Source organism: Nyctereutes procyonoides, unplaced genomic scaffold (assembly GCF_905146905.1).
Source record: "Nyctereutes procyonoides isolate TBG_1078 unplaced genomic scaffold, NYPRO_anot_genome, whole genome shotgun sequence".
NCBI lineage: Eukaryota > Metazoa > Chordata > Mammalia > Carnivora > Canidae > Nyctereutes > Nyctereutes procyonoides.
Genome location: NW_026575132.1, coordinates 32,647,030 through 32,673,285, shown reverse-complemented (window position 1 = coordinate 32,673,285; position 26,256 = coordinate 32,647,030). Strand labels below are relative to the sequence as shown.

General features: G+C 38.2%; 1 protein-coding gene across 3 annotated transcripts in view; it reads left to right on the top strand.

Moving 5' to 3' along the window:
- Nucleotides 1-26,256, top strand: part of ERCC6 (ERCC excision repair 6, chromatin remodeling factor) — a 75,450-nt gene that overhangs the window by 23,324 nt on the left and 25,870 nt on the right. For 2 of the 3 annotated variants that reach the window (XM_055345135.1, XM_055345134.1), the window contains exons 6-8: nucleotides 6,323-6,448; nucleotides 11,426-11,584; nucleotides 18,622-18,757. In XM_055345135.1, coding sequence (XP_055201110.1) covers nucleotides 6,323-6,448; nucleotides 11,426-11,584; nucleotides 18,622-18,757 — 421 coding nt within the window. The remainder of the gene's footprint in view (nucleotides 1-6,322; nucleotides 6,449-11,425; nucleotides 11,585-18,621; nucleotides 18,758-26,256) is intronic. The other variant, XM_055345137.1, reaches the window with a different exon arrangement.

Sequence of the window (26,256 nt, the reverse complement as noted above, 5' to 3'; positions counted from 1 at the left end):
TGTGTCTTGTAAGGCTTGATTTCCACACACCTTGCTGACCTAGATGTGTAGAACATTATCCCCAAGTGGACTGTGATAATCTTGGCTGATGGCATGGGTAGACTAGCACAGTGGCCTTCTAGACTTGGGGGGTATGTCTAACTTCTACCTGCCCAAGATTGCAGTAGGTGTTTTCACGGTTGTTATTTTTTTATTTGTATTTAACCTACAATTAACTAAAATGCCCAATTTTACTTTTTTGTATAATCTCCAGCCAATAATTAATTGTGAGATAGTGTCTGACATGTAACAGTGTAAACAAAAGATAGTTTCCAAAGAGTGTAGTACCTATATTATCATGTAGTGCTGTGAGAACCTCTTACTTGGTTCCTTTTGTGGCTGGGGAGACAAATACAGTGATGTTGAATGATGTTTCTAAAGTTCAGATCTCCCCTTGCCAGTTATAGACCTGAAATGTAGCTCTCTGCCCACATCTGGTTTTCCTTTCTCAGTGTTATCTGAAATCAGTGTTTTTTACCGGTTTCTCCTCTAGTGGCTGCCACCAAAGTCTGAGGAACTGTAGGAGTTGGAAATTCTTTCCAGTGAATAATGTGCTTCATTTTATTTGGTTGCAGCTGTGACTATTGCATGTGTGGATTAAAGAAAAAGATGAAGGTGGGACCATCAAAAGCTTTATTTCCTTTCTAGTAATGTGAGTGTTGTTTAGGGCTAGTTTAAGCTTTTTAACCCCCTCCCCCTGTCAGAAGATGAATTCTTTCATTAAAAAAAGTTGAATTTTTTGCCCACCCTTTCCACGTGGATCCAAACTCAGGGCTCCCGATTCTTCCCAAAGGCTGGTGTGCAGAAACCCAGTTTTGTTGCAAAGTGAATCCACTGGAAAACCTGAAAAACAGAACTCAAGACTTGAAAATAACTTATAAAATTTTTACTGGTCGATTTAAAGAATTTCTCTGATTCCGTCCTTGCCATGCCTCATTTCTTTGTGGATCTTAACCATGTTTATCCAGTGGATGCATCTGGGGGTAGTACCTTAACATCATACATTAGAGAGAGGAGGAATGCAGCAGGAGGTAGGCTGTAAATGAGATAAACGGGACAATTCTTGAACCCATTTTTGAATGACCCACTTTGATCATTCCCATGACACGCATCTGTCCCTGATGTCTTCCTTATCCCTAGCCCGATTCTGAACCGCGTTCATTGATTCATTCACTCATGCAGCATGTACTGAGTATCTATATTAAGGTAGGCCATTGTACTGGTCTCTAGGGATGTGAAAATGACTATAAAAACAGTCTCTTGCCTCAGGTGGCTCCCAGTCTAATGGGGGAGATAGGGTTTTCAAATGGTACTGACACTTGGTGAGCGCTCTAGTAGAAACAACAGCTGTGGATTGGGAAGGTACCAGGGGGTAGGACACCTAACTCTGGCTGATCAGAGGAGGCTTCCTCCTTTGGAGGCACTGTTTGAGCAGAGCTCTGAAGGGTCCATGGGGGATGTAGATGTTTGTGTTTGTGGGAGGGAAGTTGGGGAGAGTATAAGAATGCAGATGGCACAGGAAGGATGGCACTACAAGGTAGTGGCATAATGACAGCTAGCTATGTTTTCCCACTTACATATTTTGAACATCTTTGGCGTTCCGGAAATTCTTCTTTGAAAATAAGTTAACTTTAAATTGGCTGCAGCTAGCTCTCAGGTGTATTCTTAGGGTTCGATTGATGAGATGCCCTGGAAACTGGAGGAAGTGTTGTTCCTGGTATAGTTGAACTGATTATGCTGTGCATTGTTGCCAGCAGCCTGGCCCTGGGTCCCTGTTGCTTCTGACAGATCGTTGCTGTGGTCTCAGCCCCAGGCCTCACATCCCAGGCCAGGTTCTTGTTCTTGCATGAATGTAGCAAAGCCAGGGAGCATTTTCTCTGCCTGCATCTGATTGGAATTTAACTTTATGTTTATTGCTGGGTTCTTCTCTTAAGTGGCTGCCAGTGAAGCTGCTAGCGGGCTGACGATGGCAGTCTTGTGAAGAGTTAGAAAAACTGGCAGGGAACACCAGGCCCACTTACTTTTATGTGGCTGCAGCTGTGACTATGATATGTGCGGAGGTTTTTAAATGAGAGTGTAGAAAACATGAAAAAGTTATTTATTTTCCAAAAATGGACTGTTTCCTGCCCCCTTCCACTTTTAAAATCCATTATCTATGTTATTTATTGAAATAATAGAATTGAGATACTTTGGGTCCATATCTGATTTTTAAGATTTTAAATCATTGGGGCCCAGATCTTAATCTTGACCCACCCCCAACCAATTTTAAGTCATTCTGTATCTATTTTTTTGTTACTCTTATACAGAAAGCAGCCATATTTTATGACAGCTCCCTGCATACACATCTATCACAGAATTTTAAAATCGAGGCATTCCAGTAGATACCTTCTGATGGGTAGTTGTGTTTACTCATGGTGATCATGTTAGTCATCATAATTTTCTGAGCATCCGTTTGATTCACAAACATGGTTTTTGTTCAAATGTACATATTCAGGTAGTTCTGTTAAACCCTTGCAGTGTGTTGCATTATCACAAGCGGATTGTATTGTACTATATATTGCCTCCACTTCTTCTCTGCACACGAATGTAGTAATATACTGGCCTCTGGGGATTGCGTGCAAGTTTGTGTGAGGATTTCAGTAAGCAGACATGATTACGTATAACAGTGTATTTATTTGTTAAGTACTTATATTCTAGGCTTATGCTAAGTGCTTTACATGTGGCACCTTATTTAATCTTCCCTAAATCTAGGGAAGTGGGTAGACACCATTGTTCTCCTCACCTCACACTTGAGGAAAGGTAGGTGCTGCAGAGGTTAAGTGACTTGCTGAGGGTTAAAGAACTGATAACTTGCAGTCAAGATTTGATTCTAGACCATCTGGGTGCACTTTTGTATTTTGGTTTGTGCTTATTTCATGCGTCAAACCGAGTTTATTCATAGCACGGAGATCCCTTTACACCTGCTGGCCAGACAGATTGCTCAGCCTGCCAGGCTGCAGGACAAGCAGGTTAAGCACACAAAAGAGAGCAACTTTAAGACCCTTGATGGCATCTAGGATGGGAAAGGCATCTGTTTCTCTCAATTCAGGTGAATCTGGCACTCCTCTGCCTCCCTAGTCTGCCATGGCATTCTTCTCCATTGGCACTTGGTCCTGCACTGCTTCATTGGGCATTGGTTAGTTGGTCCAAGGTCTATTTTGGCTACAGGCCACATGAGGAATTACTGCTTTATATAACAGAAGGATCTTTTAGCCTGAGCCACATACGCATGTGGTTTTATAACCTTGGTATTTACTGTCTTTAATATGTGTATATGATTCTACTGGGGCAATTTGTCTTAACAATGGTACAAATGTTTGTAGGCAATAATGATTTTTCCCTACCACCTTTAGTCATCCTTTAGCCAAACTGAATAAATATTCAGCTCTTTTCATCTTTATGAAGCGGAAGTCCCTGGAATGCAATCATTTCTGTAGTGGCTTTTGTGGTTTCCTAGGTGCTGTGTTCTGTGGTGACATAACGCCTATACATTTTAGGAGGGAGGAGATAGAGGAGGATGAAACCCTGTTGACGCAGAGTGATGCAGTGGGAAATTGAAGAGCCACAAAGACTTACTGGCTGAGTCTGAGGAAATAGCTATCATCTGTCAATGGAATTTAATATGTGATACTCTTTATGTAAAATATTTAGTGACCTTATGCCAAACTTTTAAGACCAGTATCTTGTGGTGTTTTCCTTTTTCTTCCTGTAAAATTATCTTTGTATAATTGCAGAATGGAGTATTTTTAAGGGGATATGGTAGTTTTTGTGATTCTTCTGAGTTTTGTATTATTCATAAATTTACTAAATACAGGTATCTTTTGTTTTGTTCTGGTTTTGGTTTTGAGTTCTGATTGTAAGGAATTTGGATACTGAGGAATATCTCATTATGTGAAATTGCTTGCTTACTAAATTTCAGATAGTAGGTAACAAGAATCCAGATATATACACCAGGAAAATATATGTTCATCATTTTGGTTTCTAAGTTCCAGTAGTGGATATACTTATATACCAGGGTTTTTTTCAGCCTTGGCACTATTGACATTTGAGACTGGGTAACATTTTGTTGTGGAGGACTGGCTTGTACGTTGTCAGATGTTTAGTAGCATCCTTGGTCTCCACCTGCTAGATGCTAGTAGTAGTATATCTCCCTCCCCACAGCAGGTGTAATGACCAAATATGTCTCTAGACATTGTCAAATTACTCTGGAGGGGCAGGGAGGATGGCCAGATTGCTCTTGGTTGAGAACCACTGCTGTGTACCATTGCACTTAACTAAATTTTTAGATAATATGAAACTCAAAAGAATAGCAGACAGAGCCACTGAGAGGTACTTCATTTCATCAATTGCATGAAGATAATTTTTAAGAAAGAAAAATAAGAGAGGAAGAGATGCCTTTAGAAGTTAAGCACAAAAATGTCATCAAATATTTTATATAAAAAGACTATCTCATGGTTATATGACAGCTATTTTCTTAGGCTTGGCCATATACTGCCTCTTATATTTGCTATTTGGAAATTACCAACAGGGCTTATTTATAGGCACTCTTAGTACCCTAAGAAGCCACTTCAGATCACCAGCTACTTCTTCCTTACTGATCACAGTTAAATTTCAGATAGCCCTTCCTTTTGTTTCTTGAAGAGTTGACATACTCAACAAAGGCAAGACTTTATCAGAGAATGTGCTTAAAGCAGCTACCTGGATGGGGTTGCCTTTTGGTCTTAATATTTGGCGGTGGCTGATACTGGAAAATACCATTGGTCTAACTGGGCAGCGTGTGTGATATTATCCTTCTATGTGCTCATTCACCTTCCCCCATACATTCTCTTTGTATTCTTACATAATCGATGATTGATAAATGTCTTCTTATACAAGCTGTTGTTCTCATTCCCTTCCTGGGAGCTTTTTACTTTGAAGGTGTTTATCTGTATTGCTTTATTCCATTCCCAGCATTTTGTGAAACTCCCATTGTGAGCTGTGTGCATACTGAGAAAGGTCATCCTTTTATTTTGGAAGTGAATAGAATGTGAGACTGTTGAGTTTTTTTTTTGTGTGTGTGTGTGTGTGTATACATACACACAAACTCATGACACCAGTGTCCATTATAGTTATTTAAATACAGAATTAGTCTGGTTAAATGACTGCACCTTCCCAACAACCTTAGTGTGTTGTTAAAACTTTCAGATCTTCAGACATTTCTTCTGGTATACATACATGGCATCACCCCTCTGAGATATAAACACTCATTTTATACTTGAAAAGCATCATATTACTAAGTTTATAGTTTAGGTTTTATTTAGTGAACACAGTTTTTCCTAAGTTGTTTACTTTAGCAGTCTTTTGGTATTATTGATGCCCCCCACTTAAGTAAACAATATGTTAATCTGATACATAGGAATTTTGACCCCAAATTGGCTTTGTGTTCAGGATACTATGCTCGCTTATGCTATGACCATCATATCTTTTGCACAGAAATAATAATTATAAATCTGTTTTTGTTATACTGCCATTTTGGAGTTACTTATATTGAAATTTTCACTGAGTCTTTTCTAGAATTAAGTTCATATATCTTAGGAAGTAGCAGAGAAATTTCCCCACAGGATATGCCAGAAGAGGCACAAGTAGTTTTGGTAATGAAATGAGACCTTACAGAAATATTTCTAAAGCAGCTGTAATAATTCAAATAAGAATTGAATTGAGAGAAACGACAAATACCCACCATTTGCTTCAACGTGGATGGAATTGGAGGGTATTATGCTGAGTGAAGTAAGTCAATCAGAGAAGGACAAACATTATATGATCTCATTCATTTGGGGAATATAAAAAATAGTGAAAGGGAATAAAGGGGAAAGGAGAAAAAATAAGTGGAAAATATCAGAAAGGGAGACAGAAAATGAGAGATTCCTAACTCTGGGAAATGAACTAGGGGTGGTAGAAAGGGAGGTGGGTGGGGGTGACTGGGTGACGGGCACTGAGGGGGGCACTTGATGGGATGAGCACTGGGTGTTATTCTATATGTTGGCAAATTGAACACCAATAAAAAGTAAATTTATAAATAAATAAAGAGAGAAGGAAGGAAAAGAGAATTATTTTTCTTTGAATATCAATGTTTTGGGTAATGATGGTAGCAGAAAGCTAAAAGACCATTCTGATTTCCCTCTTTTTCCTGTACATTATTTAGAAATATATTTTAACCTGTCTTTTAACCAAAATAATGGAAACATGATTTTTATTTTTGTGGTAGGAAATGGAATAAGCTGAGGCTGCAGGACAAAGAGAAGTGTCTGAAGCTCGAAGATGATTCTGAGGAGAGCGATGCTGAGTTTGACGATTTTAAAATGCCGGGTTTTCTGTTCAGAAAGCTTTTTAAGTATGTGCCATGTGTTCTTTCCTTTATATCTGTCATCAAGCCATTGTGTACAAATTAATATTTTAGATATGACACAGTAGTAACCTGCGGTCCCTTAAGGTACTTGCAGCAATTTATTTCAAATACAGATACCATTAAATGAAATTTTAGCCACGTGCTGCTCATTAGAAGTAGATGATAATAAATTGACTGAAGTGCGCATGGGGCATGTTTGTAAGCTGGTGGATCTGTGTGGACCTGTCTCAGCAGGCAAAAAGCAACACATTTAAAAGCCATCTACACTGAATTAATTTTTTTGTTCTTAGTAATTTTAAGGGACCAAACCTCTAATTTCTTAAGTCAGATGAAGTAAGTAAGAAGAGTTGTATATTAAAATCAATATTGGGTTTTTTTTTTGTTTGTTTTTGTTTTTTTACTTCTGTGTAGAAATAAAAACTATTGAGAATAGTTTGACTTTTTTATATTGTACCTAGGGGTATAATACTTTTGAGCTGACTAAATGTGCATCTAAATATTTTATGTAGATGTTGTTCTAATGTCAAAAGAGAAGATCTAGGCAAACACCTTCAGCATTAAGTTGCTACTTGGAACTGTGTTTCTTATATGGAAGAAACTAGGCTAGTTCCAGATAACCAGAAGCTGTGTATTAGATGCCTGTAGGCTCCATGGCCCAGGCCAGTCTCCCATGGTGAACATACATGCTGAGCCACATTTGGGATTTACTTAACAAGATACTTTAGGAAGGCTTCTTGATATGTATAGGAAGTTAAACCATTCAGTAGCTATTTTCTGTTTAGTAGCATCACTTGGTAGTTGGTGCAGGATGTGAACTTTCTTTGAGACAATTATGTTTAATCTCCTTCATAGAGTTGGGTGTCTGCCATGCCTTAAACTTGTGCAAGATGTCTATTTTAAAATAACATGCTTTGGGCAGCCCTGGTGGCACAGCGGTTTAGCGCTGCCTGCAGCCTGGGGTGTGATTCTGGAGACCCAGGATCAAGTCCCACGTCGGGCTCCCGGCATGGAGCCTGCTTCTCCCTCTGCCTGTGTCTCTGCCTCTCTCTCTCTCTCTCTCTCTGAATAAAAACAAAACAAACAACAAAACCATGCTTTTTATATTTCCTCTCAAAGGGCATGTATTATAGTTCTAATTTTTATCTCAGTGAGGGGAGGGTGAGCAAAAGGAGTTGGGAGTAGTTATTTTATCCCACTGAATATACAGGAAAGCTGAAATCCTAAAGATGTGAAGTGTCCTGGTTGGATTGCCATAACTGGACAGAGCAGACCTATGTAGAAATTCAAATCTGAGTCACTAGTATTTTTGCAGACAAATCATTTTGTAGTCCAGAGGGGTGGCTACTTTGTTTATTGCCTCTCCCAGATGAGAATTAACTATGGAAGGGTATGCAAACAACATTTATTGACAACTCTTTTTATCTTCTTTAAAGTGATTTCTTATTAAGGAACAGGCCAAATGGTATCAGTGTTGTACTAGCAAAAGAAAATACCCAAATTATAAATTAAATCAACTTAACAAAGAAGAATACTTCTGCATATATAATGAGTTGGCAATTATCCTCAAGAGTTAAGTTGAATGTGCATCGTTGTGTGTGAGATTTTTGCTTAAAAAGTTTCACGGTTACTAGAAGCAAACTTTGCTTACTAAGAGTATATAGTATTCCGTGTATTGACTATTAACCTTATAGTAGTTAATGTAAATACATGTTTATTTATTTTAATGAGTCTTAATTGCACATTTTTGGAAAGTATTTTGTTTTCATTTCTCAAAAACAGGTTTTTAATATTTCCTAAGTGTTACTAACTTCTGTTCCTTTTCTGTATGAAAAAAAATTAATAGGGTGATAAGTCTCCATTTTTCTTTTATGATTTATGATTTTCTTTTATGATTAAGTTTTAGCCAGGCCAGTTTAATTTTAAGCCATAGATATATTTTTGCTCTATTTACTGCACTCTGTGGAATTAAATTAACAGGATACAGTTGTACACAAGGGACTCAGAAGGTACAATTATCCATTTAAGTGCTATTTTCTGCAAGATGATGTTTAACTTTAAAAATTCTATTTTGAAAGTTTGCCCAGCAAATGCATTTGTCTGGATCATTTAGCAATCAAATGACAAACTTCAGTCTTTTGACCTTACTTTTAGCCACACTAACAAGTGTAATTTCTTGGGTTAGTGTGACAATGCCAAGATACACCAATTATTTGTGGTTACTTTGTGATACTTCAGTCTCATGGGGGAAGCAGTGTATAATCAGTTTTTACTATTGTACAATAGTTTGTAAAAAAAAAAAAACGTTCTGGAAACAATTCTGTAACCTGCTTTAAAGTATGTAATTATTTACAGCATTTATTAGGAAATTAAAGCAACAAAACCTAAGTCAGTTAGTGGTACTGCTGAAACCAGAACCCAGATCCCCTAACTCCTCCTCATCCAGTGATACATGCCTACCAGCCAGTATGCTAGTGCAGTCTGAGGGCCTTTGTAGAAAGAACCACTCTTTGCCATCTTTGCACAGTGTCCCAGTTGTTGGGGATTTCCATGTAGTAATGTGACTTACAGGGCCACCTAGTAGATATTTTTCTCTTAAAACATTTCTTTAGTGTTAATCATTTTATAAACATGTTATGTTTATGCCCTTGGAGATTACATCTGTAGATGAGAAAACACCCATCATGCTATTACTGCCTCTTCTGGATGACATAGGATGCAGCTGTCTTAATGCTCTCCTAAACTCCCTTTGGGATACTGTGCAGGTTGCCACTTTTTATTCCTTTGATGACTTCTCAAGTGCTGCTCTAGATTTTCCCCACCTTGAGTTGATTAGCTCCAGACAGAGAGAGCTGTTGGACCCATGTTGGGAGGAGGTGGTGTGGTATAGTGGGTGAAACACTGGAATGGTCACTGGGAAATTTTGGTCTCTACTCTGCCTGGAGGAGCTGGTTCTGTAGTTGTTCTCCACCTTGGTAAAAGGAGGATGATTAACTAGTATCTAAGTGCTTCTGATCATTTAACAGTTTTTTGAACTACATCTTTATTCACAGCTGAGCTTGGTCCAGTGTAGTGGTTCACAACCAGCTTTTATTCTACATCAGGGCTTCTCCTGCTCAGCACAACTGACAATTTGGACAGAATCGTTCTTTTGTTGTAAGGATTATTCATTCTGTGCATTGTAGGATGTTGAACAGCAGCTCTGGACTCTCTGCCTACTAGATTATAATTGTACTTTGCCAGTTGTAACAACCGAAAATGACTCTAGGGATTGCCAACGGTCCCCTGGGGAGCAAAATAACTCCCCATGGAGAACTGCTGGTCAAGATTATCTCCAAAGTGGAGTCATTTTAGAAGAAGAGGTTCTGGATTTCAGTTCTGGCTTGCTCATTTTTTTCCTAGCAGTGTGACCTTTGGCAAGTTACTTAACCTCTCTGTGCTTTCATATCCTTACTATATAATGGGTTGATTATGTAGGGTGGTTGTGAGGCTATGTCCAAACCACCTGGCCAGCTGTCTCCACAGCAGTTGGCTTCTTAAGGAGTTGGTAGCCATTATTCTTTGATTACATACCATGTTAATAGAGCTTGTCCTTCCTAAATTTAATGATCTTTTATCGATACTAGACTTTACTGTGTTTTGACTTTTAATCCTCTTCTTCAGGGTGCATATTCAGTGTGTATATTAGCAAACTTAATAAGCAGCAACATTCTCAAAGTTTCCCTTATATGATAGTAACAGCAACAGCTAGAGGTAAGCTTTTGGAATCGATTTGCAAACTACTGGGGGAAAAGTTAATTATAATACATAATTAAGATATTAAATAAAACTAACTCAACAAAGACTAGAATCCACAATGAGACTTTAGGTATATACACCACACATACTGAAGTAAATATTGGGCCAGTAAACCAACAACAAAACCACCTGTGTGTAAGGTGGGAAGCTCATCAGCCTTGGTATTTTCTTTGGAAAAAACAAAACAAAACTTTAGACTTCATTGTCTTTTAAATAGTTTTTGCCTTAGATTTGTTTTTAAACTTGGCATATAATTTTCATACCATTCTATCATGTTGCCTTTCCTTTACTCTCAGAAATGCTTCTTGCATTGTTCCTTTTTTTAAGCTTCCTTTTTAGATTATAGATTAAATATTACCATTGATGGAGAAAGGAAAATACCGTTTTTTGAGAACATATTTTTTTCTTTGTCTTGTACTCCTTATTTAAAATTGTAATAGCTCTGATTTTTTCATATTTATGATAATGATAATTTGTATTTATGAATCAAATTCTGCTTTAAAATGTTAAAAAGACTTTTTGTATTGTTGAGTCTTTAAACTATTCTTTTTTGCATCTGCTAATAATATGAGAGAGTCATCCATCATGTACTAATTTTGTGAGCAGTCCTTTTATTCAGACTTATTTATGGCCTTAAAATTCAATTAAATATTTCCTATAAAAAGATAATGTAATTATCAAGTAACTTTTCAACAGTATATGCTATGAATTGTGCTGTTCTCGGTCTTGCTTTTTGATTGTTCAGATAGAAAAAGTAAATGTTAATGCCTCTTTTTTATAGAAAAATTATTGGAACTTTATGTAACTAAAAATATTTGAGATTTTTTTCTGGAAAGATACTGAATAAAAGATAATTAATTTATGCTTGTTTACTAAGCTATTTCTAATGTTGAAAAAGAAATGAAATAGTCCCTAATTACTTCATCTATCAGTTTAATTAGAAATGTGTTAACGTGTTCTATAAAGAAAATTTTGTGATTTTATGCCTAGATAATAAAAAATGTATGACCTTATAAATATAATACTCATGTAAAACACACATCCGGCGTGTTTCTCTGACTGGTACTAGAACCTAGCCAAATGATTAATTCATGAGTACTTTCTGTTATGATCTGTATTATCCACCATTTGCCATTTTCTCTTTCTTGTTGGTGTTTGTTGTTGTAGGTACCAGCAGACAGGTGTTAGGTGGCTGTGGGAATTGCACTGCCAGCAGGCAGGAGGAATTCTGGGAGACGAAATGGGATTGGGCAAGACCATCCAGATAATTGCCTTCTTGGCAGGTCTGAGCTACAGCAAGATCAGGACTCGTGGTTCAAATTACAGGCAAGTGCTCCTCTGCAGACTGTCAGTCTGTGGAGCTCAATTAATATTTCATCAGATGTATTGCTGTGGAGGAGGGTCTTGTGAATTATTGATGACATTTCAATTACAATATTCCTTTAATTCTTTTAGTGGGGGACATCAAAGGAAAATTTTTACGAGACAATGGAGCTGTAGGGCAGGAGAAATTAAACATGTAACACTTTTAATGAATTCCAGGCATTGATGCTTCATTTTGCAGATGAGCCCCACTAGATATTTTGGGTCAATACAGTGTCTAAGGTTAGCTTCTACAAATGGATTGTTTACAAACTCAATTATGTTAATATCAATAGTTTACACAATATGGAATTTTAAATTGGGCATAATACCTTTAGTTCCATTTATTAAATTTTACATTAAAATATTTGTTCTGGCAGGAGACCAGGTGAGCATTACAGTAAGTACATCTATTCATGGGAAAGTTGGAGCTTTGGAAAAGCCATTCTCCCGAATTTCTTTTATAATCAGTACATGCTATTGCATTTATAGATAGTGGTAGTGGTTTGTTTGTTGGTTTTTTTTTTACATGAAATTGTCTGTTCACTATGCTTTCTTCTCCCTCTCCCAATCTTCAAGAATTTTATATCAACTCTAAAGCCAAAGCATAAATGACTGCCTAAAATGACAGAAAATTATGCTTAGATTGTGATCTTTATTCTCCTTAGGAATGTAAATGAACTATTAAAGCTGTGGTATTCAGAAAGAATCAACATTTAAACTGTGTTAATGCAGTATGTTGGGATTGAAATAATTTTATCTTGAAATACAGTGAGCATTTATTTCAATACTGAAGCTGTAAATTGGCTTTATGTAAACAGTATTGGAAAAAATAATACTAGGCAAATTATGTAGGGTATTTAATCTTGAGCCCAGATAATCTGAGAGCTCCTTGGATTCCAGTAGGTTTATCTAATGAATAACAGCAGGAAATTTTCCAGATGGTTTTGTTGTAGCAACCTCAGATACTCACTAAATAGGGTTTCGAGACACCTTAACATGGTGTCAATGTGCCTTATGTCAGCAACTGTAGAAAGTGACTGTCCTGCACTCTGGTTTATCCCCAGAGAAACGTTTAGTATGGAGCCAAATGCAAACCATAAACTATTGAGTAAAGAACTTTATTTTTTGATCTTCCAGTAGTGCTTTGTTTTTATCCTTCCATTAATTTAACAGATCACACTTCTCATGAGGAGCATATGAAGTTTTAAAATATTGTAGGAATATTTTATATGATGTAGGAAAGGGAAAAAACATATGGAGATTTTAAAATACTAAATATTTTTTTATTACACATGTTTTTGAAGCTGAAGTTTTCCTTCATATATTAGAATTCTATTACATGTTTTGCTTGGGAACATGAAAACATCCCAGCCCAAGGGAAAAGTCAGAGCTGAAAATGAGCATTTAGTGTTTTCGTATCTACTAGTGTCATTAGTTTAATATTTTGAAAAGTGCTCTCTCTGTTCTAAATAAGCTCTTTGATTGGCTTGGCTTTGCATCTCTCTATGGCTGTTTTTTGTTTTTTTCTTTTTGGTTAACTGGAATGCCCCTGGCTGCTCCAGATGGTTTCTAGGACTGTCCTTCTTTCCTTAAATGATTTCTCAGATTTTCTTATTTCCTGTCTCTTATCTTTCCTTCCCTACCTATTATCATGAAACTTGTATGGAGTCTAATACTCTGGGTCTACGAAACTCAAGTCATCCCTGCAGTGTAGTTTTGATCTAAAAATTAAAACATGCTCTCCAGAGTGGTAGCATTCCTACTAGGAGTGAAGGCAGGGCTAATAATGAGCAGCAGCTGTAATCAATTAACTATCAAAGCTCATATCCTCTTTTCCATAATGAAATAGTGTGGCATGTTGGACTATAGCCCAGATTGTTTTTATTAAAATAGTATTGGTAGAAATATGGCATCCCAGAATGCAGTTCTGTGTCAGCCAAACAGCCGGGCTCTTTATGAACAGAGGTGTGCTGGGGAGCTTGGTCCCCTCCACTTCCACGTGCCAGAGCAAATTGTGTCATGTTTTTCTTACATTTTTATAACATGTCCACCTCTGCAACTAGATGAGCTTGGAGTTCTTCTGTGTTTATATTCTAAAGAAAAATAGATGGTCAAATGAAGTTCTCTGTGAGTCGCTCATTTTGGCTATTTACATTTTCTCTGAACCTCTTCAAGCTGTAGATTGGGGGGCCCTAACTTGAGATGGTCTTTGGGATGCAATTTTATGGTCCATGATGACTGAAACAGTGTAAGTCTCTGGGATACCAAGAAGAAATTTCATGATACAGAGATTTTTTCAGTTTTGTTTTTTCATGTTTTTGTATGTGTGTTTGTTTTTAAAAGAGGGAGAAGCTTATTACATGCAATTGTAAAAATTTACACTGGTCGTTGTGCTCCTAGTTCATTTTGTGTGTACTACCCTCTCTTCCCCTGGCCATTCATATTATATTGATAGGTCCTCTGAATTTAATGACGACGAAATAAATTATTAACCTTTCAGACTGCAGTTAATACTTTAAAGTCTTGGATATCATTTGGTAAATTCCTGGTTACAAATAAATGGCTTGCAAAAGTTAATGAACTTTTAAAGGTAAATATTTTCCTTTTAAATCCTGCTAACTTCTAGCCTGTGGATAGCAGATTTCCATCCTGTAAATTGAAGTATTGACCATTGGAACTATGGGCTTGTCCTGAACTTGTTAGATAATCAATGATAATCAAAGATGAAAGGAATTTTAGCCAGTTTGATAATTGATGCTATCACTCTAGTACATTTAGCCATTTCTTATGCTCATCTCACTGGTTTTGAGGGTTAGAAAAGGGTGGTTCAGTTGATGTGACTGTTAATGGATTTGATTGCCCTTCCTGTGGTTCAGGAGCAATCTAGGTCTGCTCCTGGATTTCCACTCAGTGTGAAAACCTCCATAGTCTTCTAATAGAGGGAGAATGGCAGAAACGAAAGGCCATCATAATGCCAGAAAGATGTTCAGTTAGAGTAAAATATTGGCCCTAAATGACAAAACGTGAGTCATCCGTATAGCCGTTTGCAGAAAGCATGTGATAAAAAGGAAAAAAAATGCTATGTAACTGAGTAAAGTGTGTGTATATATTTATGCTTACTTGAAAGTGACTTTGTAAATATTTTAAACAGGTTTTGATTGGTTGTTTCCTAATCCCTGCTAAGTGCATATTGATAGTAACTCTTGGGGATGTGGAGGATATAAAGAAGCTGGTGCATTTAATCCTTTTAGAAATGAATATTGTCATGGAAGGGGCCAGAACAGAGTCATGCTCTCCCCAGAGAGCTTGAGGGGATGCCTGCATGGGACCTGCCCTTAGTGAGGAACAGAGCCTGGCTTGGGAATTCTTTGGGAAGTGTCAAAGTCGGTTGCAGCCTCTACTTCTTGAACCCTTAGTGTGGACGCAAAGGGGCAGGGGCAGCAGCTGTAGCTGAAGAGTAAGAGGATTTAGAAGTGGGTGGAGGCATTTTCTCACTTTGGAATATAAGGGTGAGCCTTTCAGTTATGGCTTGTTTCTATATTAGAACTACAGATAGTTTTGAGTTGTGCAGCAGATTATTTTTAATATATCAAGCACTGTGATTTACTCTAACTTACAAAATTTTTTTTTCAAGCTCAGAAATTACTTACTGAGCTGTATCAAGAAGAGAAATTTACCCATATTCCCTAACTTGGAAATAATCTCTTTTAACATTTCAGTATATTTTCTAACCTTTAAGAAAATGTTTTCATTTAATGAAGCCAATATTCATTAATTACATCCTGTGCCAGGCGTTTGAAGAAGAGGCCTATCTTCAAGGAGCTTAGGAGGGATCTATTACAATATAAATAATACATGTTATGGTAGGGTTAGTATGGGGTCCTAACTAGGATTGCTATACCAAGGAAGGATCATTACCCATCTGGGGAGATAAAGGAAGACTGTGAAAGAAGTCCAGAGCTAAAGCACAGCTAGATGGCAGCTAGGATAAGAGGGTAAGAAGGGGAATGCCTGGGTGGCTCGGCAGTTTAGTGCCTGCCTTTGGCCCAAGGCGTGATCCTGGAGTCCCAGGATCGAGTCCCACATCAGGCTCCCTGCATGAAACCTGCTTCTCCCTCTGCCTGTGTCTCTGCCTCTCTCTCTTTCTGTGTCTCTCATGAATAAATAAATAAAATCTTAAAAAAAAAAAGAGGGTAAGAAGGGACAAAGGGGATGTGGAGAGATCAGAGGAACATGCACTTTGTAGGAACTGAAGATAGTACTGGCAGGTGGAGTGCCGAACCACAAAGGCTGATGCTGGAGTGAGTGCAGTGAGAGAGATGAGGCCGAGGAGGTGAGCAGAGGGCAGTCCTTATGGTCTCCCAAGCCAGCTTAAGGTGTGTAGATTATTCAAGAGCAGTGGGCAAATGTTAAAGTCTTTCAAGCAAAGGGATGAGATATTCAGATTTTGCTTTTTTGAAATGTCTCTGCTAAAAAGTGCAGCAACTTTGGTGAGGTGATAGTGGCCAAAACTGGAGTATCAACAGTGTAGATGGAGAGCCAGGGTGCCTTTCAGAGGAGGTAGACATGACATGAACTCACTGTAGGTTGGGTATGGTAGAGAACAAGAGGGACAGATCAGTGATGAAGCATGGATTTCTAATTTGGGCACCTGGATAGTGGGTGACAGTTCTTTCCATTGGATTTGTAAACATGGGAGGAGGGCAAGGTGGGGGAGGATGATGTGTGGTGCTGTGGGAGCATTTAAGTAGAAAGACCAGCCAGCAATTAGACATCCATGCATGTGATACTTTGGAGTTCAGGAAAGAAATATGGACTGAAGACCTAGATTTGGTGTCATCAGTGTAGAGGGAGTAATTACAACAATGGGAATTAATGAGATAGCATTAGTATGTGCAGTGAACATCTAGCTTCAGATATTCAGCATCGTTGTTGGGCAAAAAAGGTGAGGGAGGGAGGAAGAGTGGCCGTGATTCTGCCTCAGAATGAGTGACAGGTAAGCTATGTGGCATCGACATCCTTAGTCAGCCTTGGCTCCAAGCTGCCTCCTGGAGCACGAGCTGAGTGTGAGTCTAGTGCTGAAGAGATTCCCATAGTTTGACTTTGGCTTGATTTTCATTTTGTGCACCAACTGGCACCCGATTCCCAGCGGGACGGAGGATGAAGTAGACACAGTGGTGAGGGCCTTGATGTCGTAGGGTGTGGACTCCTAGGCACAGGCAAAAGTTAGACGAGAAAAGGGATACTTGTTCCCCTGTAATGGGGGGAAGGAGGGCAGGGTGGTACACATTGAGTCAGTACCCTGGTGTGCAATGTATCAAGATAATTGGGCTGCAAGTAGGCAAAACTTACTTTGAGTCATGTTCGCAATATATGTGATACACCTAGGAATACAGAGGAGGTGGGCAGTAGACACAGTGTGATCCGCAGCTCAGTGATGTCGTCAGGGACCCAGCGACTTCAGTTTTCTCCTAAGGTCAGTTCTCCTTATAGGCATAAGATCTCCTTGCCCTGTAGCCCATCTGCCCAGCAGGTGCTGGGCTATATTTCCTTGTTCATATGTGGTAGGAGAGACTGAAAGAGAAAACCCGCCCCCAGCCTAGAATGGAAATCCTTCCTTACACTGAGCAAACCAGTCTTACCAGGCCCTGAGTGGAAGTGTAAGCAACGCTGAGCGGTACTGTGTGCTGACAGCTGTGCATGAACCTGGGTTCCTGCTTCTCCTGTCTTGCCACAGCCACACAATGGTCAGAGTCCCATCAAGTATATGCATGGGAAGCTAGAGGGGACACCCGCACAAAATCATGGTTCTGTTAGGAAGGAGAGAGGGAGAGATGAATGTTGATGAAGTGGCCACCACGACCAATCTACTGGCTCTCTATGTGAAAGTGAGTTGGAGTGAATGCATAAGTCATTTTGTTTTTTAAAAGACTTCTTATGAGCATTTTTCCAGGTTTTTAAATATTCTTCATGTGACTTTAATGGTTCTGTGTTATTCTATCTTACTTAACAAGCCCTTGTAATATTTGTTGGTATGGCACTGTTCTGAGCACTTTACAGGTATTAACTGAATAAATCTCCATTTAACCCTATGTGATCAGTACTATTATTACTCCTCTTTCAAAATTAAGAAACTGAGGTTCAGAAAGGTTTTACTTAACCTGTGCCCAAGATCATGCAGTTAATGTGTGCACAGCTGGAGTTCAGACCCAGGCAGTGCTCCTAATGACTAACTTGTGCTGAATTAAAGAAATGGAATGGTTTGTTCATCCCTTGTCTTGATGGATGTTTAGGTAGTGCCCATGTTTTCCACAGTGCAGATAATGCTCCAGTGGGTATCCCGGTATATAAATGTGTCTTTGGGAGTGCTGTTAAGATTCTTGCTGGGTAGTGCTTTGTGCTCCTTGTCGTGCTCTGCTGCTTTCCCCAAGAACAGTGCAGCTGCACTCTTGGCATGGGCTTTCTAGGGGAAGTGGTCATTGTCATGGCCCTCCATTTGAGTGTTTATCACATGGAGAAGTGAGCAGCACGGTATTATGAAAGCAGACCGCAATGGTCAGGAGACGGACTGTAGGTGTTGTTGGCATCTACTGGTATCCATGTTGCCATGGGCATGCCAACCCTTCAACCCCTGAGCACTGCAGCATTTCTTCCCAGGGCTGGGAGGTTGACTGAAATCTTGTGGGCAAAAACTTGTAAGATTCTCTTGTGTTTGAAGAGATACATAACATCTCTCACCTGAAATAGAAAAGGAAAGGAAAGTATTTTTGTTATGTAATTTTTGTTTTATTTATTTATTTTTTACTTAATTCTAGATTTCACTTACTAGGTGTTAATCTCACTAGCTTTTTCTTTAAAGAAAATATCAATGAATTTCTATAGCTCAGCTCTTCTTTTTAAAACTGTTATCTATTTGTTTCCTTTTTTGTCTTTGGTGGTTAATCGTCCATACGCTGTCATTCATGGTTGTGTTTTCTTCTTGGATGTTTTGGGTGCAGGTTCAAGGGATTGGGTCCGACTATAATTGTCTGTCCAACGACAGTGATGCATCAGTGGGTGAAGGAATTTCACACCTGGTGGCCTCCGTTCAGAGTGGCAATTCTACATGAAACTGGCTCCTATACACAGAAAAAGGTGACACTACAATACTTCAGTACCAGTTAGTTTGCTTGATTTTAAACTTCTTTTACATATTTGTTTTTCCTTTGATCCATGTATTTCTCAAATGTATGTTCCTGTATTTCTTTTGTGCATTTACTTACTGTTACTGGTTTAACTTAGAGCTCTGTATTTTCAAAACAATTATGAATATAGGCTTTATCATTCTAACTGTTCATAGTGTTGTTAAGACATGTTTGTTGTCCAGCAAAACACAACTGGGCACTGACAGGGCACCACAAGCCTGATAGCATGATTGGGACCATACACGGGAGGCTTATTTAATAGTTAGCTAGTGGGATTCGGGCTTTTAGTGGCTTTCCACAGTTTTAAGAAAGTGTAATGTAATAACTCCTCATTGGCAAATGCATTTGTTAACATGCTTTTCAGCATGTTTTTAATGAACAAAGAATAACCGGCCCTTTTGAGAATTTCCTAATTTGTGTTGTTGCTTTTTAGTTAAATTGCTCTGTGTTCTCTGAATCCTTAGCTAACATGTAAGCATAATCACTGTATTTTGAGAGTTGAATTTCTTCACTCATTTGTAGTTTTAGTCACATTATTAAAGTTCATTTGTGCTCAAATGGGTAGCATAGAGAGCTTGTATTATGCTTTTTTAGTTCTCAGCTCTCACCATCTAGACTGTAAGCAGTGTAAAGTGCTCCATAAGCATTTGCGGAGTAGCTACTAATTACACATCTTCACCTTGGGTTTGCAGGTTACTTTATTGACACGAAGTGGCAGTTTGTTATGAGTTCTTCCTTTCCCAAGTCTTTGTAGCTTTTGAGTGAACTCTTCTGTACCCCCAGGAGAGCAGTGCACCCAAAAGAGCAGCTGAGTATTTGAGTATTTGCCTCACAGAGTTAGACAAAGTCCCCTGAACTCCATTGTCTCTTCAGTTTTGCCCAGTACCCCTTTCCTCCAAACTCCTATTTTGTTCAGGATCATGAGTAAGTGGAGCTTTTGACAGAAGTGAATCAGGAGTATATACAATTTGGTAGCTCAGTTTTGGTGAGATGGAATCTTGCTATACTAGCTGCTGTTAAAACCAACTGACTTTGCCCTAATTTTAAATGATAAATGGAAAACTGAGTTAAAATAATTAATGAAGGAGGGTTAATGCCATGATCAAAACAAAACAGTGATCTTTAACAGCATGAAGATAACCATTTAGATTGTTATTCTAGTCAAACTAAGTTGTCATAACTATCTTTTTGTCACGCGTATAAAACGTTGTTGTTGCCTTCATTCACTTCCATCTCTCTTGACGTTTCTTGGTGTTTTGTATTACAGAATCCTGCAGGATTCATTAGTGGATGTTTCTCTTTAAAAGGCATATTTTCAAAAAATAAAGAAAAGAAAAGGCACATTTTCCGTATGTTCCTCTTTATCCTTTTATTTTCTTTGGGGTTACTGAAGGGTGTATACTCACTTGCACTTTTATCATAGCTTATCTGCATTTCCTCTTTTATTATAACCTGAAGAACTATCTTCATGTAAATGAAATATCTCTGTTGGTGAGACTTGCTTCCTTGTTTGGAGGGCAGAACTTTAGAGAATAGATACTTCACTTTTGTTTGCAGTGATTCCATCTTCTGAGGTGGTTTTGCACATGCAAACACATGCATACATGTGATTGTTCATAATTTTTCTGGTGCTTTACCATTTACCAAGGGCCTTAACTTGTTTCTTATTTAACTTTTGAGGAAAAGCAGTAGACTTGTGTTCTTCCTTTGACCCTTAACTCTACCATTTCTTTTCCATTATAAAGTATCCCCAGATCTCTAAAGTTGTAAGTTGTTATGCAAACAACCAAAAAGATGTTTGTTTGCATCTTACAAACCATACTCTTGACTTAGAAACATAGTTTATTATTTATTATTGTTAGTATCTGTTTATTATTTGTATTGAGGACACATTGAAAATACATTAAATCCTTTGCACAGACCTTGTTAGTAACACTTCCAAGATCAGAACTCTAGCTGCTGGGTTCAAATACCTTTGCTCCTTTCTTTTAATATTTGTTCGTGAAGATCTTCATCACCACCCCATGCGTACCTGTTGATTTGCAGATAATGTGTTAGATTGCAGTAGAGTTTGTTTTTTAATCGTAGTTCAAACATTCTGTCAGTGCTGGTCCCTAAGCCAGCATCTAATTTCTGACTTCCTTTTTTTTCTTATCAGCTAAGATTCTTTTTCTTCATGGGGGAGCTTTCTGTGCCCACTAGCCTGTCCAGATAATGGTGCTCTGGCATAGGGGACATTCAGTGCTAGAGCAAATATGGAAGCGAATTTCTCTTTAGAAAACTTAAAAGTAGAGTGCTTGGCTGGCTTAGTTGATTGAGCATTTGCCTTCAGCTTGGTCACAATCTCGGGGTCCTGGGATCAAGCCCCATCCCATGTCTGGCTTCCAGCTCACTGGGGAGTCTGCATCTCCCTCTGCCCCTCCTTCCTGCTTGTGCGTGCATGCTCTCTCTCTCTCTCAATAAATAAACAAATAAATAAATAAATAAAATCTTAAAAAAGAAAACTTGAAAGTAATTCAAGAGTTGTTCTGCTTATTCAAATAGATTGTCTTTGTCGTAGCTGATATGACATATAATTTTGAAAATTAAAAAAATCTTCACTTAGAGCACAGACATCAGATGATCAATTTCTGAATGGAACACATATGTCATTCTTCTTCCTTGTGTTGCCTTTTAGCTTCCCACCTCTCTCACATGTGACCCTGTATTATCTTTGTTAATACTCTTTGATTGACAGCATAATTTAGAATTACCAAATGCAAACCCAGTGACCATGCAGAAATATATGTGGCTAGTTTTTTCAACCCAAACAATCAAGTCAGATAAAGACATTTTCAGTCTTCTGGATCTCCTCTTAATGGTCAATTGAAATCTCATTTCATGGGAATCTAAGATTTTCCTTTTCTCATTATGTTTTGTGATCCCTTTTATATAACATAGAGAAATTTGCTACATGAATTGATTAACACACATTTGTTGAGTAACCATAAACATGACATTACATTTGAGGCTGTTAAGTCTCCGAAAAAATGGATGTGATGTTTTTAACTGACCTTGAAAAGCTAACCATTTTCTTGGGGAGAGAAAATATTTGTAAAGATAATAAAAGGCAGTTTGTGATACTTATCCCATAACTCACAGTGGATGGTGGCATCTTTAGCACTGTTACGAAGTTTATTTAAATATTAAGGACACTTTACTTAGTTTGTTAGAAGTTGTGTTAATGAGAAATTTCTTGCTTATATTCTGAAACAGTTTTCACTTTGTCTCTCCCACCTTTTCTTGCTGTATCGTACAGATACAGTAATTCTGTGGAATATTTTTGGTAATTCAAAGAGTTTTATCTCATTTTGACAAACTTGGGGCATTTAGAGGCATGAGTGGGAAATACAACAATAGCTTAAAGGTTCCAAAGCATAGGTTTTGTCATTACCAGACCAGGGTTTGAATCTTGGATTTGCCATTTTACAGCTTTGTGACCTTGGGCAAGTCACTTAGCTTCTGTGAATCTAGTTTGATCTCCTAAAAAATGAGTATTTTTTGGTAGTTTTGTTAATTGTTGGGGTAATAGGTGTGCATGAGAAGTGTATTGTCGTCCTTGGCATGTAACATTTACTCAGGTAGTTCCTACTGTTAGCAACAAAGAATGCTGTAGACCTATTCTCTGTAGGCAAAAGAAAGGATGCTCTGGTATTTCTGACTCATTCAATATAAATACTTTCTAGGTCAAAGGTTCACACTTGCTTTATCAAATATGTTCGTGGGCATTTATGTCTAGACCTTTTTTCTCACAGTCAGATGCATTTGGCCCCAGGTGGAAACAATGAAATAGCGTGTTAAAATTCTTTTTGTGAAACACAAGGTGTGAATAAAGAAAAAAACACAGGAAAACATGGCTGCTTGATGAAACTGCCATTATGAGTTCTTTAAAAAGACCTGTTTTCTAGAACAGTAGAGTCAAAGGACTTGGCTTTTTAAAGAGCTGGAAGGGAGTCAGGTAAAAACATAACAAATAAAAGTAGAAAAGGGCCACATGGTCCCTCAAGCATCCTAAACATTTCAGACCCGTTCCAAGTACACAAATTATAACACAAAGTGATATAATTCCTATTAACTTTAGAGACAATGTATACACCTGATACAAGAAATGATAGATGTTATGTTTGTTCTGTGAGGTATATTGTAAAATTATGTTGCTGGAGCCCTTTTTTTCTTCATTGTCAGCACAAATCCTTGTTTATTAAAGATTTAGCTTGAAGGAAATTTTAATTAATTACAGGTGCAGTAAATCCTGCCTGGGAAGCTGCTGTGCTGTGTTTACCGTGAATGGCCTTCATGTGCCTGTGCTCCTCTCCACTCTCCCTGCTGCCTGACAGTGTGATTTATGGCTGTTGTTTTCTACCAGTCCACTGTTTGCCCTCTAGGAGGGATTGGTCTCCTGAGCCCCCATAATAACAGCAGCACTTTCGCAGACATCTTTTAATGACAACAGCACTGCATTCAGTAAGTCAGGCTAATTGCAGATGTACCCTATTAATTGCAAAAACTAGGAGAGGTTACATATTTTACAAGCTTTTAATTTGAAACCGCCCGAGATGATTTGTCTTAAGTATTTGGATAGAGATGTCCATAATCAACAATTCACCATTATTGAAACTAGTCTAGGCAGTTACAGAATTCTGAGATTGAATCAGGTGAAAACAAAGTCTTAGATGGTGTTTTTGCCCAGTGGCTGTTAAGTGGAAGTTAATTTTCAATAGAGATGCTTGAAAAAAATTCTTAGTCTTATAAAAGTATCTTTTTGATTCTTATTCATCATCTTCCATCTGTCTGAATATGGTAGAAATGGTTCAACGTTACAGAATTTTCCAAGTAAACTTCAGTCCTTAAACATGGAAAAGAAGTTGAATTTGGTGCCAGTGGTGTGTATTTGTGAGGTTTGGCATCTCGTTTGTTCAGCTGTGGTGAAGTGACATCCAGAATCCAGATCAGGCTGGCATTCTTTGGGGGGTTTCAGGGAATGGCCAATGGCGCGTCTGTGCATCCAGCAATTACAGGAGTTCCAGGGTCCTGAGCAGGTGAACCCACATTTGCAGGGCTTGGCTATCACCCAGTAGACATTTTATAAATGTGGATGGTAATTTGACCTCTGCTGGTTTTGAAGCCCCAAGCATTTGTAGTTGTTTTCATCCCCCTCTTCTCTCTGTGCATGCATAGAGCTCCAGGCCTAGAGAACAGTTGGGCTCGGACATTCTTGGTTTTGGTCTGCTGCCCTCTCGGGTCTTCTAATAACCACTGTGTTCCTGGAGGAGAAAATAAGGTAGAGTTGTGGCGGCTGCCTGTCCACGGGCTCCATGGAAAACTTAGATGCAGAGGAGCTATTAGCATCAGCTCTGGCTTCTGAAAGTCACGGGACCTGCGGGATGAGGCATTCAAGGTGGAGCAGTGCATCTTGAGACAACTTGCTTTTCTTCTTGGGCACTAGTAGCTATGGCAGGGCTGGTGGTGGTAGAGTAACAGTGTAGTCAGGATGAAGCAGAGGGAAGGGAGTCCCAGGAGAAACCTACGTGTGTTTGTAAAGCTGGGAGCCCTGAGGTTTTTACTCTGCATTCACCATAAAGTACAGAGTTGAGAAATGGTTAATCAGGTATGCTCTTCAGTGTAGAACTGTGCAGATATTGAAAACTGGCTAGGAGGATGGCGAAGTAGTAGTCATAATAATAATAATGCAGCTCTTCCATTGAACCTTTAATACCTGCCAGGTACTATAGTTGTTCTCTGAAGCAGTTTTATGAACTTGGAAGTTTTGAGTGTAGTATGACATGAGAAAGTCTTTTTTCTCTCTTCGTTCTTCTCTTTCAAAATTTTTTGGCTCTTGTCATACCCTTTTATACTCTGTTGAATTAAATATTCCAATCCTAGTTTATTAACATATTAAAATCACTTTTGAAGATGTTGAATTTTATAAAATTTGTATAATTATGATTATATGAATTATTGCATTAGGTTTCCTGATATTTTGCTATTCTTACATTCCTGTGATGAGCCTTATTAGGTTGATACAATATATGGCTAGGTTTTATTAGTAATGGGTCTCTAGTAGGGAGTATATGCTTAAGTGTGTTGCGTCTGTTACTTTGGAAAACAGGGTTTTGCTAGCCTTATAGTCATGAAGCGAAATACACCCTGTCTTTTCCTGCATTTTGGAATAAACAATAGAATGGATTCCTATATTGCTCAGGAAACCCTTTGGGTCTGGTTGGCTTTTGGTGAGAAGAGCATACCATCTTCTTCAAGTTCTTTAGTAATTGGTCTGATAAGTTTGTCTCATTTTTCTTGGGTTCATTTTGGTGCTTTGTTTTTTTAACAGTTGTCCTCTGTCCAAATGTTCAGGCTTTTGGCTCACTGGTGGTAGTTGTGAGAATATACATTTGTGTATTGTCTACATCTGGGTTGTGCTCTTTGACATTCTCATGCTGTGTGTCTGATTCTGTGCTTACAGAGGTTTGTGTGTTTGGTTTGGTTTTTGCAGTGAGGTGGTTTGTTTTTTGCTTTTTCAGTTTTACCAGCTTTGTGGGTTTTTTTTTTTTTTATGGTCCACTAAGTTGTTTTTATCTTATTCTCTCATTTTCCTTTTTTAGCAGATTGCATTTACTGATCACTCAGTTTGATTTTAGCCTCAGTGGTGTGTAAAGAATGAGTATTCTTTGTGAAACTTTGCTGATAGCTATTAAAAAAGGAGCTCATGGATGTTGGTGCTCACATCCATTTGTATTTTAATTTTTGATCTTTTGTTTTCCTTAATCTTATTTTCTCTGTACTGGTTTGTCACACTCTGGCAGGTGGTAGATGTCTTGCTTCTTAGCACAGCTCTGAGGGCTTTGCGCCCCTGGTTTGTTGCGGGGCTTGTTGGTAGGTAAAGGTGCATGGCTTCTCCTCCTGTGTCTGTTATCTCATTTAAGATATAAAATATTCCTCTTTTCTTCTCTTCAGTTCCTCTTGTCTGATATTTGTATTTCTAGTCCTGCCCTGTTTCTGTTCGCATTTCTTGGGTAATTCCCATATTTTCACCTTTCAGTGCCAGTCTTGTTTGGATCCAAGAGTCTGGCCATGTGTACCCACTGGAAAGTTATGCTGCTAATAACCCACTATCATTGTGGAGACTCTTGGTACATTTAGACTGAAACCAGCTCTCATATTTTCTGTTTATTGTATTTTCTCTTTTCTTGATTTTTTTCTATTTTCTATTACTTTTTTCCCCTAGAGTGGTTTTGATAATACTACAGTCTATTTCTTTCTTTCTTTCTTTTTTTTTACAGTCTATTTCTTGTCTCGTATTTATTTATTTATTTATTTATTTATTTATTTATTTATTTATTTATTTTTATAGTTTAATGTATTTTAATAGCAAACTTACAGGAACAGCACAGAAGACAGACAACATTAAAA